Source organism: Trichomycterus rosablanca, chromosome 5 (genome assembly GCF_030014385.1).
Source record: "Trichomycterus rosablanca isolate fTriRos1 chromosome 5, fTriRos1.hap1, whole genome shotgun sequence".
Lineage (NCBI taxonomy): Eukaryota > Metazoa > Chordata > Actinopteri > Siluriformes > Trichomycteridae > Trichomycterus > Trichomycterus rosablanca.
Window position 1 is genome coordinate 20,118,501 of NC_085992.1, and position 14,288 is coordinate 20,132,788.

Consider the following 14,288-nt stretch of genomic DNA (forward strand, 5'->3'; position numbering starts at 1 on the left):
GATCTCAAGGGAACATTGTGACAAGATTTTGGGAATATGGAGGAGTTCGGAAACCACTGTTGAATTTGCATAACCTTTGAGCACTCAGGCAGCAGTGCATGACAAACAATAATAATAATAACAATAATAATAAGTTTTATTTATATAGCGCCTTTCACAGTTTCAAGGTCACTTGACAGGAGAGGAAGAACAAAAATACTCTTAAAAAAACATCTTCAGTAGAGACTTAAAAGAAGAAATAGTAGAGCAATCTCGCAGGGATTGAGGCAGAGAGTTGCAGAGCTCAGGAGCTATAGCACTAAAAGATCTGCGATCTATTGGGGACAGTTTGGTGAGAGGCGTAGAGAGAAACCTACAACCGGAGAACCTTAAGGAGCAAGAGGGAAAGTAAGGGTGTAAGAGCTCTCGAAGATAAGCTGGGGCCAGACCGTGGAGAGCTTTAAAAGCAGAATTTTGAATTTTATGCGTGGTGTTTTTGTTCTGAGTGAGAACTCTCGTCGCCGAGTTTTGAATGTATTGCAACTTGTTGATAATTTTAGTAGGAGAATATTAATATACAATCTTTGTGGGCTCCTGTCTGATTAAGGGTATCTGAAATTACCTTAACACAATGTCAGATGTCCACTTCAATTAAATTGTTCAATGTAAAAAAAAAAAAACCTGGAAATGTATTTGGATTAGATATTTTTTGCTTTTAGGTGGGGGCTGTGGTTGAAGTAAAAACCCAGGGCGGAATCTACCAGGAGGCCACTATCAACAAGCTCACAGATGCTAGTCTGTATACAGTCGGTAAGTAAAAGAGTTACTGTTTACTTTATTTGGCTTTGAACAAAGTCATTGTAGATAAGGTTGTAGCTATGACAATTGAAATTGTAGGGCGGCACGGTGGCTAAGTGGGTAGCACTGTCGCCTCACAGCAAGAAGGTCCTGGGTTCGATCCCCAGGTGGGGCGGTCCAGGCCCTTTCTGTGTGGTCCTTTCATGTTCTCCCCGTGTCTGCGTAGGTTTACTCCGGGTGCTCCGGTTTCCTCCCACAGTACAAAGACATGCAAGTGAGGTGAATTGGAGACACTAAAATTGTCCATGATCGTGTTCAATATGTAACCAAAATGTAAAACATGACGTTAAATTCCTAATAAACAAACAAACAATTGAAATTGTACTTTACAAAAAACTGGTAAACGATGTGATTTACTCAGTGATATAGCAAAGAGTCATATTTCTGTGCCAGTTTTTAGGCTTATTATTTGTTGCTTTTGGTTGAAAATCCTCACTACCTTGTCATAAAACCATAAACATTTTATGGTATTGTTTTTAATGAAGGAGAAGCATATGTTCAAGTCCATTATATTCTGTGGCTATATGCATTACAGTTTGTTAGTGCATGAGCTAGCTAATTTGTGATATTCTCACCCTATGGCTTTTTTTTTTACCCTATTCATGTTCACTGCAGTTTTTGATGACGGAGATGAGAAGACCTTGAGGCGTTCTTCCCTGTGCATTAAAGGAGCACGTCATTTTGCAGAAAGCGAGGTACCTTTATTTTCACTTACATCTCTCAAAACATTTCTGCTTTTGGATTTCATTGTTTGTAGTAATTAATTAGATTTATTTTATTATCATATAATCATGAACATTAAAGCTCCAGTCAGTATTTTCTGCCCCTAATTCTTGCCTAAACAGTTATTAGTTGCTGATAACAATCCAGTGTTTATGATTAAAAGAATTTAATGAAGGATGATTTAAGCACATTAATATGAATAAAAACAACCTTGAATACTAAGAGATGTGAGACAGTACAACTCCTATTTTTGAAAAAGTTGTGACATTTCGTAAAATGCAATACAAACAAGAAACTGTGGTGAATTCTCATAAATTTTTATTTAATTGACAAAAGTAAAAAGAACTTTTTTTTCATTTTTGGCTAAATTGATTGTACTGTTTTGTAAACCCTAGTAAAGAAAAGTGTACTTAAATGTACCTAAAATATACTAAGTATACTATAAATAAGCTAGCAAATGTCTGTTAATGTCAAATGTCATGTTAAAAATATATTGTCATACGTTGATCAAGTAAACCTTTATTATACTTTTCAAAAATTATCTGAAAGTATACTTTGAATAAATACATTACCATGAAGTATACTTTTAGTTAAATTTAAGTTTCATTTAATTAAATATACTTCTCAGATACTTGTTTTCAAATAGATGTTTAATATATTTTTGCAAAGTATGTTAAAAACTGCTGTAGTAATTGTCTTAAAGCACACTTTTAATACATTATACAAAGGTTTACATAAGTGTATTTTTTTAGAAAGTTACTTCCCTGGTAAAAAAAAGTAGACTTAACTATACGAATCTGCAATATGCTACAGTGCACTAAAGTTTATTATTGTCACACTAATGGCCAATGCACTTGAAGAGTGCTGATTATACTGTAATTGTACAAAAATAATACAAAAGCTCAACTTTAATTGTATTAAGTGTACTGAACTATACTAAATTGTGACTATTTTAAGTATATTTAATTTAACTTATTAGTATTCTACTTTTTTATTTTATTTAACCTTTATTTAACCAGGCAAGTCATTAAGAACTGCTTCTTATTTAAAATGGCGGCCTGGCAAAAGGCAAAGCCTTTTGAGGAACAATCATACAAACAAATTTACATAAGACATTGAAAACAAACAACAATGATCACAATACAATACACAACACATAGTCGACTCACCCAGCAACAGTATAAAAGAAGAATCAATTTGTCATACAGCTGCATGTATCTCTTAAGATATCTGTAATTTGTTTTTTAAAAGATGTCTTAGAAATAAATGTATCCAGCCTTAGAGTTTCTTGCAGTTTGTTCCACTCTATGGCTGCAGCCACTTGAAATGATGACTGACCAAAAATGGTGTTCCTTTTAGGAACCTTCAGTGAAATACGATGAGCAGCGTGAGTATAATAAACTGAAGATGAGGTTTGCAATAAATGACACAAATAGGGAGGAGACAAACCAAGCAGGGTTTTGTATATGAGCATAAACCAATGAATAGCACAACAAGTGTGTAAAGATGGCCAGTTCACAGTAGAATTAAGGGTACAGTGATGTGTTTTATATGGAGCATTTATCGCAAACTGAATGGCAGAGTGATAAAGTACGTCAAGTTTCAGAAGATCACTTTTTCGAGCTGACCTGTATATACAGTGGTGTTCAAAAAAATAGCAGTACAACACCATTAACCTGATAAATCACTGTTTTTAGTAGAAATGCTGTTTCTACATAGCAAAAAATTTACTTGAAAGTTTAGTAGAGTAATGAAAACAAAACAAACCCAACAATTAGGACATGCATGCCACTCATTCTGAGTAATCGAAGCATTAATTGAAAGTGGGTTGTTCAAAATAATAGCAGTGAGGAGTTCAATTGGTGAAGTCATTCATTCTGCAGAGGAACGGGTGTCAATTTTGGCCCTTATTTAAGGTAGGAGGGTGGCAAATGTTGCACAGGTTGGTCAAAGCACATTTCCTTCTGAAATACTAGGTAAAATGGGTTGTTCCAGACATTGTTCTGATGAACAGCATACCTTGATTAAAAAGTTGATTGTAGAGGGAAAAACATACAGAGAAGTGCAGCAAAGTATAGGCTGCTCAGCTAAAATGATCTCAGATGCTTTGAAGTGAAAACCAAAACCTGAAAGACGTGGAAGGAAGCGTGGAACTACTGTTCGAAAGGATGTAAGAAAAGCCAAAATGGCAAAGGCTCAGCCAATGATCACCTCCAGAAAGATCAAGGAACATCTGAAGTTACCAGTGAGTACAGAAGAAGATTAAGTGAAGCCAATTTACCAGCAGGAACTCCTTGCAAAGTCCCGTTGTTAAGAAAATGACGTGTCCTGAATGGGTTACAATTTGCCAAAGAACACATTGACTGGTCCAAAGAGAAATGGCTCAACATTTTGTGGACTGGTGAAAGCAAAATTGTTCTTTTTGGGTCTAGTGGCCGTAGACAGTATGACAGACGACCCCCAAGCACTGAATTCAAGCCAGAGTACACTGTGAAGACAGTAAAGCATGGTGGTACAAAATGATGATATGGGGATGTTTTTCATACCATGGTGTTATGCCTATTTATCACATACGAGGGATCATGGATCAGTTTAAATATATCAGAATACTTGAGGAGATCATGTTGCCCTATGTTGAAGAAGAAATGTCCTTAAAACGGGTGTTTCAACATGATAGTGACCCAAAAGATCTTGGTTACAGACAAACAAGATTGAGGTAATAGAGTGGCCAGCCCAATCTCCTGACCTCAATCCCATAGAGAACTTGTGGGCTGATAGCTGAAACTTGCTTTTTTGAGGCAAAACCAAAATTGCAGAAGAACTGTGGAATGTAGTCTAATCATCCTGGACTGGAATACCTGGTCAGACGTGCCAGAAGTTGGTCGACTCCATGCAACACAGATCTCAGAAACAATTGTTATGCCACTAAATATTAGTTCAGTAATTTAAAGTAAAGTGAAACCTCAAAAAAAAAATTCAGTTTATACATAAATTTTTTAAGTTTTTAAAGAAAAATGCTGGCACTGCTATTATTTTGAACAGCCTAATATTCATTTTTCTTAACTTTCTGTAAAGGATTAACACAAACTGGCTAAATTTTGTTAATGTTTTGATTTAGAATTGAAAGTGTAGTATTTTCAGTGCATTTGCATTTATGGAAATAAAAGTTATTATAATGATTTTGTGCTTTATTCGCTTTTTTTAAATCATTGTTTTTTTTTTTTACACTACTGTAACATCACCAAAATCGAACAATCGAACGGTCATTTGTACAAGTTTCAGTTTAGCAGATCGGCTAAGAGAGGCCCACATTCTATTCAGAGAGCCTATTTTTGATCTAACCTTAGATTGTAATTTGCTAATGTGATATGAAAATGTCAGTGTGCTATCTAGCCATATGCCCAAATATTTATACTCAGAGACCTGACTTAAAGTAGCCCCATCGACAGTAATGATGTCATGGACTGCTTGGTGAACCGAACCTCTTTTGCCAAACCACATAACCTTAGTCTTAGTCTCTGTTGGACCATCAAAAAGCTATTCTGGAGCGATGAAAATACTGCCTCCGGAGATGGACCAATAGCATACAGAACTGTATCGTCCGCATAAAGATGGATTAATGTGTCTTCAACAGAGTAAGCAATGTTGTTTATGTATAAAGAGAATAATGTTGGACCTAAGATCAAACTCTGAGGCACACCTTTAGTAACAGATAGAGGCTGTGAAAGAAATTGTTCTGATTTAACTCGTTGCACCCTATCCGCAAGATAATTTGAAAACCACGCCAGTGAGTGATCCGAGACTCCAATGCTGCCCAACCTATCTAAAAGCATTGAATGATCAACAGTGTCAAAAGCCCTAGCTAGATCAATAAATATAGCTGCACAACACTGTTTAGAATCTAATGCAGAAACTATATCATTCAAAATTTTAAGAGTTGCAGTGACACACCCATATCCCGATCTAAAACTGGACTGAGCATCAGATAAAACATTGTAAGTATCCAAAAATTTTGTGAGTTGCTTATTTACAAGTTTTTCAGTTATTTTTGATATACAAGGGAGAATAGAAATTGGTCTATAACAGTTCGGGTCCGTCTGATCTCCTCCTTTAAAAGAAGGTCATACTAATGCTGCTTTCCATACCTGTGGGAACTCAGCTGTATAGAAGGACCGATTTATAAGGTGTACTGCATGTGTATTTAGCTCCATGTTTCACATACACTTAAAGTGAATATAAAGCACATTTAATCAGTATTTCAAGTGCACTTAAAGTACATTAAAATGTTTTAAAGTTAGACTTAGTCTGCTGTGGACTAGAAGGGGGCGGAGCTTTACCCAGAAGGACTTGCGGCTGTGGTATCAAGATCTACCGTGACCGTGTTGCTCAGCGCTGGGAATGGGTTGGCTATGCTGAGAAATGCATCACCAGCTATGTAAATGTGGTATGAATGTCTATGTGTGTGAATGGGTGTTTGTCCACATGTTCACTAAAAGAGCTGCCTCCTCGACGCCAACGCTACATTTGGTGTCGGAAGTGGGATCCAGTTGTCCTGGGATCGGGGCAATGGCAAGTTTCTTCAACTAGATGATCCCCTGGTGGACTGCGAGAAGATGATCTGGCAAGGATGAAGAAGCAGCTTCTGGTGGACCTGATAGGGGCTAGAGTCCAGCAGCGGTGGCAGCAGCAGGGGGCAACAGCGGGGTGATGGCACGGGGAAGCGTGTGGAGATCGTCGCTTGGATGGATGAACGCGGCGGAGCAGTATCCGGCAGAGCCAGCGGCGAGAGACGGCGCTGGATTGCTGTCGGGTGCGCTGGCCCATGAACTGCCGAGGCTGTGAGAGACTGGTGGCTGGGCGGCGGTCAGGGAGACTGAGCGTGTGGAGCTCGTCCTGTTGGACCGCGCCCGCCGGACCGGATCGGTGCGGCATGCCAGTTTTCCAGATGAGGCGGTGAGTGGAAACAGCGGCACGGCAGCTGGCGTGATGATTGCGGCGACTTGCGGCTGTGGTATCAAGATCTACCGTGACCGTGTTGCTCAGCGCTGGGAATGGGTTGGCTATGCTGAGAAATGCATCACCAGCTGTGTGAATGTGGTATGAATGTCTATGTGTGTGAATGGGTGTTTGTACACATGTTCACTAAAAGAGCTGTTTCCTCTGCCTCCTCGACGCCGACGCTACAATATATTTGAAATCTATTTTTTAAATATTTTTAATACTCTAAGTGCACTTGGAATACTGATTAAATGTGCTTTAATTTCACTTGAAGTGTATGTGAAACATGGAGTAGTATATTTAAGTTGAATTAAACATACATAAAATCGTCTCAGTTTAGTACAGTTTAGTAAACTTAATACAATTAAAGTTGAGCTTTTGTATTATTTTTGTACAACTAAAGTATATTAAGTACAAAAATAGTTGTTTCATTTTAGCACTCTTTACGTGTATTGATAATAATAATAAGTTTTATTTATATAGCGCATTTCACAGTTTCAAGGTTACTTGACAGAAGAGGAAGAACAAAAATACTCTTTGAAAAGAAAAGTCTTCAGTAGAGACTTAAAAGAGGAGATTGTAGAGCAATCTCGCAGGGATTGAGGCAGAGAGTTGCAGAGCTCAGGAGCTATAGCACTGAAAGATCTGCCACCCATTAAGGACAGATTAGTCAGAGGCATTGAGAGAAACCTACCACCGGAGGACCGTAAAAAGCGAGAGGGAATGTAAGGGTGTAAGAGCTGGAGATAGGCCGGTAATTAGCTGGGCATGTAGCATCCAAACCTAGTTTACATTTACATGTACATATAAATTTTCTGCATTTAGCAGACGCCTTTATCCAAAGCAACTTACAGTAGTGTGACAGTAGTGTGACAGCCTTGCTTAAGGGCCCAACAGCAGCAACCTGGCAGTGGTGGGGTTTGAACCGGCAACCTTTGGATTACTAGTCCAGTACTCTAACCACTAGGCTACAACTGCCTTTAGGCCTTCAGGAAAGGCACTCGGAACGAGAGTAAGTGATAAACAGGCATTTATAATTACCGTGGAGACCAGGGATCAGTCGGCACAAAGCTGGTAAATGAGACACAAGAAGCCTGGGCTGTAAAAGAGGGGGGAGTTTATTGATTGTTTGGAAAAGTGTTTTGTGCCTTGAACTGCTATTATTAATAATAGCTGAAAATAGGCAGAGCAAGCAGCATCTCTGTACTTGAAAATGTGCTGTTTGTACAAAGTTAGATGGATGATGAGGCCAGTTTTTTAGACAAACATTTTGGACATCTGCCAGGCTTTTCAGCTTGCGAAGCTCAGGTGTGAACCAGAAGGAGGAGCGGAAAGCAGGGACAACCCTTGTTTTCATAAGAGGATGGGACATTTCATAGGACATGATTGGCTAATGTCTAAGGGTGGATGGTCGAAACAGCCTAGCCATTAGGAGGAGAGCTTGTCACTGTGCTCTTTGTGCCAGTTTTAAGCCCGAATAAATAGGAGGGCTGCATCAGGAAGGGCATTTGGTGTAACAACTGTGCCAAGTCTGGTATGCAGACCAGATCTGCTGTGGCGACTCATAAATACATAAGCAGCTGAATGAAAATAAATAAATACAAATTAAAAAAATTAAAGGTGCAAAGGCCAATATCTGTCATGGTATGGAGGTGCATCAGTGTCCATGGCATTGGTGGCTTTCATGTGTTTAATGGTACCATTTAAAGATTTAGCAAAACAACTTACCAGCACTTGCCACCCCAACAGACCCATAGATTTGCCTACCATTGTCAGGTAACAACTCTGTCAAATACAAAACCAAGTTCCAGACGAGTTGGGCCATCTTGTAAAATGCAGTGAAAAGAAGAATAAAATATTTCCAATGTTCATTGTATTGTGTAAATACTGTATACACACATTTTAAATTTAATGCCTGCAACACTATCCAAAAAGGTAGGGGCAGGGGCAAAATTAAATTAAAGAATTGATAAAATAAAAATCAGTTAGACCAATTGGTAATGTTCCACAATAACCAACGGATCATGACCCACCACTGTGTTCCAAACTTTGTGAAATAATTGTCAATCAGTTCTACAAGAATGTTTCTGAACACAAGATTTGAACTATGAACACAAGATTTAAACTAATTTAGGCCTTTTACCATTGTAACAATTGGGTTAAGATGTGACAAGAGGGGGCGGACACACATGCAGAGATGTTTAACAAAATGTTTAATAATAACAAAAGACACAAGACAAGACACACTATACTAGACCCTAAGCTAAGCTAACACTGGCTAACACAAAACATAAACAAGACTATAACATTTTACAAGACTTCTAAGCATGAGCGTAATCCAAATCCATGAATAGCAAAATCATGCCATGTCATGCCATGCTAATAACCTAACCAATACATGAGCATGAAAACCAAAATAGTCTCTGCTAAAAAATCCACAGCGTAACGAGGAGCAGCTGTGGATAATTGGCTACTGTACAATCACAGCTGAGGGGGTGTTGGCTTATCCCATAAACAAACAACCTCCAACATGTGCTCCTGGAGAGAAGGACATGGCACATCAACCTGAGCTCCAGGAGCACAAAAAGGCTTGATTTGTGACAACCATCTATTGCACCAGTTTCATATAAGACATAGTTTCATGGACCGACGGGGGTGGATGAATTTAAAATAAAATTATACGAAAAGCATAGTTTTTTTCTGTGTGGCCCAGTAATAAATGACCCATGGACCGGTGCCCAGTGGTTGGGGATCACTAATCAACTGTACACTACTTCATGAAAAGATTCGAAGAATCCAGAGAAAATCTAAGTCCATGTAGGTCACAGACCAGATAAGATTCAAGAGAATTAACAAATAACTGTTAGGGTGCCTGCGGTAGCTGGCGAACTTACCCCGGGTTTCCGGCGAAGCAGGCGTTACAGACCCAAACCCAGCAAGGCCTCAAGTAGGAGGGCGGCTAATTAGGGCGATTGCCTGCAGCTGCGCCTGGCCTATTTAATCCGTCAGTGTGCAGCAGCGGGGGTCGCACCTTTTGTTTGTGTTGGCCTGTGTAGCCCGGCGGCGAGAACGTTCTCTCGTCCCCATTTTTGCAGGGAAAGACGGTAGCCCGGACGGTGTTATAGACCGTGCGGGATTGTAAGCGCGGTGCTGAGGTATATCCTTTGATTTCCTTCAACCTAGGGAAAGTGGTGCGATTTCTCTCAGCCCTCGCGCTGTCTGTTAAGTTATAGCTTTGTGCTATCTCCCCTGTTGCTATTTGCAGGAGTTCAGCGTCTGGCGCCACGCCGCGTCCAGACGGTTATCTTTAGCTTGTGCTAACGATTTTCTATTTTCCAGTTGGCGAGACGTTAGCGCGAACGCCCAGCACCGGAGCGACCGGGGAACAAAAAACCCGATTGCTTTTTTGTTCTGGTTTTTGTCTTTTGCTTTGTTTTATTTATTTCAAATATAAATAAAGTTTATTTTTTAAGAATCTGCATCTTGGGTCCTTTCTGCCTCATAACAGAAAGGTGCGACCAGTAATATGGACCCCGCAGATTCCTCCCCGGTAACTGACATCCTGCGCCACCAGGGGGTGGCTTTGGGCCGGCATGAGCTAGCGCTCACAGAGCTGGCACAGCGGGTAAGTGATCTTACCCTGCATGTGTCGGCTGCTGAGGCCGGTTCAAGCCATCATGGCCATCTTCCTGGTCCCCCCGGAAATTCCTTAGGAGGCGAGACTCCTATTCCGCCTCCCGAGCGATTTTCGGGAGAGGCCAAAAAGTGCCGTGGGTTCCTCCTACAGTGCTCTTTGGTCTTCGAGTTACAGCCGTCACGCTTCCCCACAGAACGCTCCAAAGTGGCCTTTATCATCTCCCTTTTAACCGGCCGAGCCTTGGAGTGGGCCACCGCGCTCTGGGAGCAGAACGCTCCCGAGTGTTTTTCTGAGGGTGCATTTAGAGGTGCCCTCAAAGACACCTTTTTTCACCCCTCCGGAGGGCGGGAAGCGGGACCTAGGCTACTCGAACTTGCACAGGGGCGTCGTTCGGTGGCGGATTACGTAATTGAATTCCGCACCCTAGCCGCTGAATGCGGTTGGGGCGAGGGGGCGTTAACCGCCATCTTTCACCGGGGCCTTGGGGAGAACATCAAGGACGAGTTGGCCACTCGTGACCTCCCCACCACACTTAGCGCCTTCTACTTGTTGGCCACCTCCATTGACACTCGCCTCCGCCAACGAACGCGGGAGCGAAGTGTTCGACCCCTTTTTTCCCGGCCTCAGAGTTCGTCCAGACCGGTGTCTCCTGATCCTGAACCCATGCAGCTGGGTTCCACTAGAGCGACCGCACCTCCGTCTTCGAGTTCTCCTCCTCGTTCTCGGAGGCGATTAAACGAGTAGGCCACTCTCGATTCGGGGAGTTGGGAGTGAGCCATGTAAACATCCCTCGCCATGGTTTGTTTTTACAGGCCCAGCTGCGTTGGGGTTCAGGGGACACCAACCTAAAGGTCTGTGTGGACTCTGGGGCCGTAGAAAATTTTATCGACATCAACTTGGTACGCGGCTTGGGGATCGAGGTTCAACCACTACCGACCCCCATCTCGGTTTATGCCGTTGATGGTAGGGCGGTTAGGGGTAGCCCCATCACGCACCAGACCCAACCTCTAACGTTGCGTCTAGGCAGCCACGAGGAACACATTACCTTCATGGTGACTTGTGTCCCTCACCTCCAGGTGGTGTTGGGCTACTCCTGGTTGACCAAGCACAACCCTCAGATCGACTGGGCCACCGGTTCGATCTTCATCTGGGGAACACGGTGCAGGGATTCTTGCCTCCTTCAGGCTGGCACGACTCCCGCACTGTTGGACCCTAAGATGGAGCTTCCGGACCTGGCCCAGGTACCAGCCGTGTACCATGACCTGCAAGAGGTTTTTAGCAAGTCCAGGGCGCAGGACTTGCCCCCCCATAGACCGTTCGACTGCGCCATCAACTTGTTGCCAGGCACTTCTCCTCCTAGGGGGCGCCTTTTCTCACTCTCCGGTCCGGAGAAGGTCGCTATGGAGGAGTATGTGCGTGAGGCACTTAAACAGGGGTTCATCCGTCCTTCTTCCTCCCCGGCCGGGGCGGGGTTTTTCTTTGTAGCAAAGAAGGATGGCGGTCTGCGCCCCTGTGTCGACTATCGCGGTCTTAACGCCATTACGATCAAGGATCGGTACCCGCTGCCGCTGATGGCCACGGCTTTCGAAGCCCTTCAGCGAGCCACTGTTTTTACCAAGCTTGACTTACGCAGCGCGTACAACCTGATCCGGATCAGGCAGGGGGACGAGTGGAAGACTGCGTTCCTCACACCCACTGGCCACTATGAATACTTAGTGATGCCCTTTGGGCTGATGAACGCACCGGCAGTCTTCCAACGGTTTATCAATGAGGTCCTACGGGAGACCCTTGATCGTTTCGTCTATGTATATCTAGACGACATTTTGATCTTTAGTCGATCCATCGACGAGCACATAGGGCACGTCCGACGGGTTCTTCAGCTATTGTGTGATCATTGTTTATTCGTCAAGCTAGAGAAGTCCGTATTCCACGCCCCATCAGTGTCATTCCTGGGGTTTATCGTGTCACAGGGCGCCCTGCGCATGGATCCGGCTAAGATCCAATCTGTGGAGAGTTGGCCTACTCCAAGTTCTGTTCGCCAGGTGCAAAGGTTTCTGGGCTTTGCAAATTTTTTCCGGCGATTCATTAAGAACTTTAGCATAGTCGCTGCTCCCTTGACTGCCCTTACTGGTAAGGAGCCTTTTAAATGGTCGGTGCTGGCCCAACAAGCCTTTGACAGGCTTAAGTCTCTGTTGACCACTGCACCGGTCTTGCAGTTACCCGATTCGGAGGAACCCTTCGTTGTCGAAGTGGATGCCTCCGAGGTCGGGGTTGGGGCAGTTTTGTCCCAAAGAGCGGGCCCGGAGAAGAAGCTACACCCTTGTGCCTTCTTCTCGCATCGCCTGACTCCAGCCGAGCGGAATTACCCGGTTGGAGACAGGGAACTTTTGGCCATCAAGCTGGCCCTGGACGAGTGGCGCCACTGGCTCGAGGGAGCTAAACATCCCTTCCTTGTTTGGACGGACCACAAGAATCTGTCGTTCATCCAACAAGTGAAGAGGATGAACTCACGTCAGGCTCGGTGGTCTCTATTTTTTGGACGCTTCCATTTCACGCTGTCCTATCGACCGGGCTCCAAAAACGGTAAACCGGATGCCCTGTCGAGACAGTGGGAGCCTACCAGACCGGAGACCGAACCTGATCCCATTCTCCCTTCGACCCAGATTGCTGCCCCAGTGACCTGGGGAATATCTAAGGTCATCCGGGATGCCCAACGGGCAGAGCCGGACCCCGGTGGGGGACCTCCTGACCGACTGTATGTCCCCTCTACAGTTCGCCGTCAGGTATTTGAGTGGGGCCATGCATCCCCTTTTGCGGCGCACCCAGGCGCGACTAAGTCCCTGGTTCTGTTGCGCCGAAGATTTTGGTGGCCGGGGATGGAAAATCAGGTACGTGACTTCGTCCGTGCCTGCCCTGTGTGCGCTTTGAATAAGAGCACCAGAGAGCGCCCACATGGGCTTCTCCACCCGTTGCCAGTACCCTCTAGACCGTGGTCCCATATTGCCCTGGACTTTGTAACAGGTTTGCCAAAGTCCAGGGGATTCACGGCGGTGCTGGTAATCGTAGACCGGTTCACCAAATCTTGTATCTTTGTTCCACTGCCCAAGCTGCCATCCGCCATGGGCACGGCTCAAATCATCCTGCAACATGTGGTGAGAGCACATGGGGTCCCCTCTGACATTGTGTCGGATCGGGGCCCGCAGTTTGTGAGCCAGTGTTGGCGGGCCTTTTGCCAACTTATTGGCGCTACGGCTAGCTTATCCTCAGGCTACCATCCTGAGTCCAATGGGCAGTCGGAGAGATTGATTCAGGACCTGAGCAAAATGCTCAGGTGCCTAACTGCAGGGAATCCGGCAGCATGGGCCGATAAGTTGTTGTGGGCCGAGTTCGCCCACAATACCCTGCATCACTCGGCTTTGGGCATGTCGCCGTTTGAAGCTCAGTTCGGGTACCCTCCTCCGCTCTTTCCAGAGCAGGAGCAGCAAGTGGCGGTCCCGACGGTACAGCTTCATATCCGCCGCTGCCGCACCGCCTGGCGCAAAGCAAGGGGGGTCCTTTTGGCCACCCAGCGCTCTATGAAGCGCAATGCTGACCGCAGGCGGCAACCGGCTCTCACTTTCCGGCCGGGTCAACGTGTCCTCGTCTCGACGAGGAATCTTCCCGTCAGAGGGGCCCCACACAAGTTGGCACCCAGATACGTTGGTCCGTTTAAGGTGGTCAGGCGGATAAACCCGGTGACCTATAGGTTGGAGCTTCCTCCGAGAATGAAAGTGCATCCAACCTTTCATGTCTCACAACTCCGACCATTTATGTGCGGAGGAGTTAGACCCCCCCCACAACCCCCCGCCCCTCGTATCATCCAGGGTGCCCCTGCCTTCACGGTGCGTCGCCTCCTGAGTAGCAGGAAGGTGCAGGGTAGCACCCAATACTTGGTGGATTGGGAGGGTTACGGCCCCGAGGAACGTTCATGGGTACCGGCTCGTCAGATCCTGGACCCTGAACTGATCCGCGAGTTCCGTAGGAACCAAGCTGCGGGTCTTGGGACCTCGGGAGCTGTCCCTAGAGGGGGGGGTACTGTTAGGGTGCCTGCGGT

General features: G+C 44.6%; 1 protein-coding gene across 1 annotated transcript in view; it reads left to right on the forward strand.

Annotated features, from left to right (window-relative positions):
• Positions 1-14,288, forward strand: part of arid4b (AT-rich interaction domain 4B) — a 201,335-nt gene that overhangs the window by 63,631 nt on the left and 123,416 nt on the right. Inside the window, exons 4-5 of the mRNA XM_062995823.1 lie at positions 699-789; positions 1,453-1,532. Of these exons, the coding sequence (XP_062851893.1) occupies positions 699-789; positions 1,453-1,532 (171 nt within the window). The remainder of the gene's footprint in view (positions 1-698; positions 790-1,452; positions 1,533-14,288) is intronic.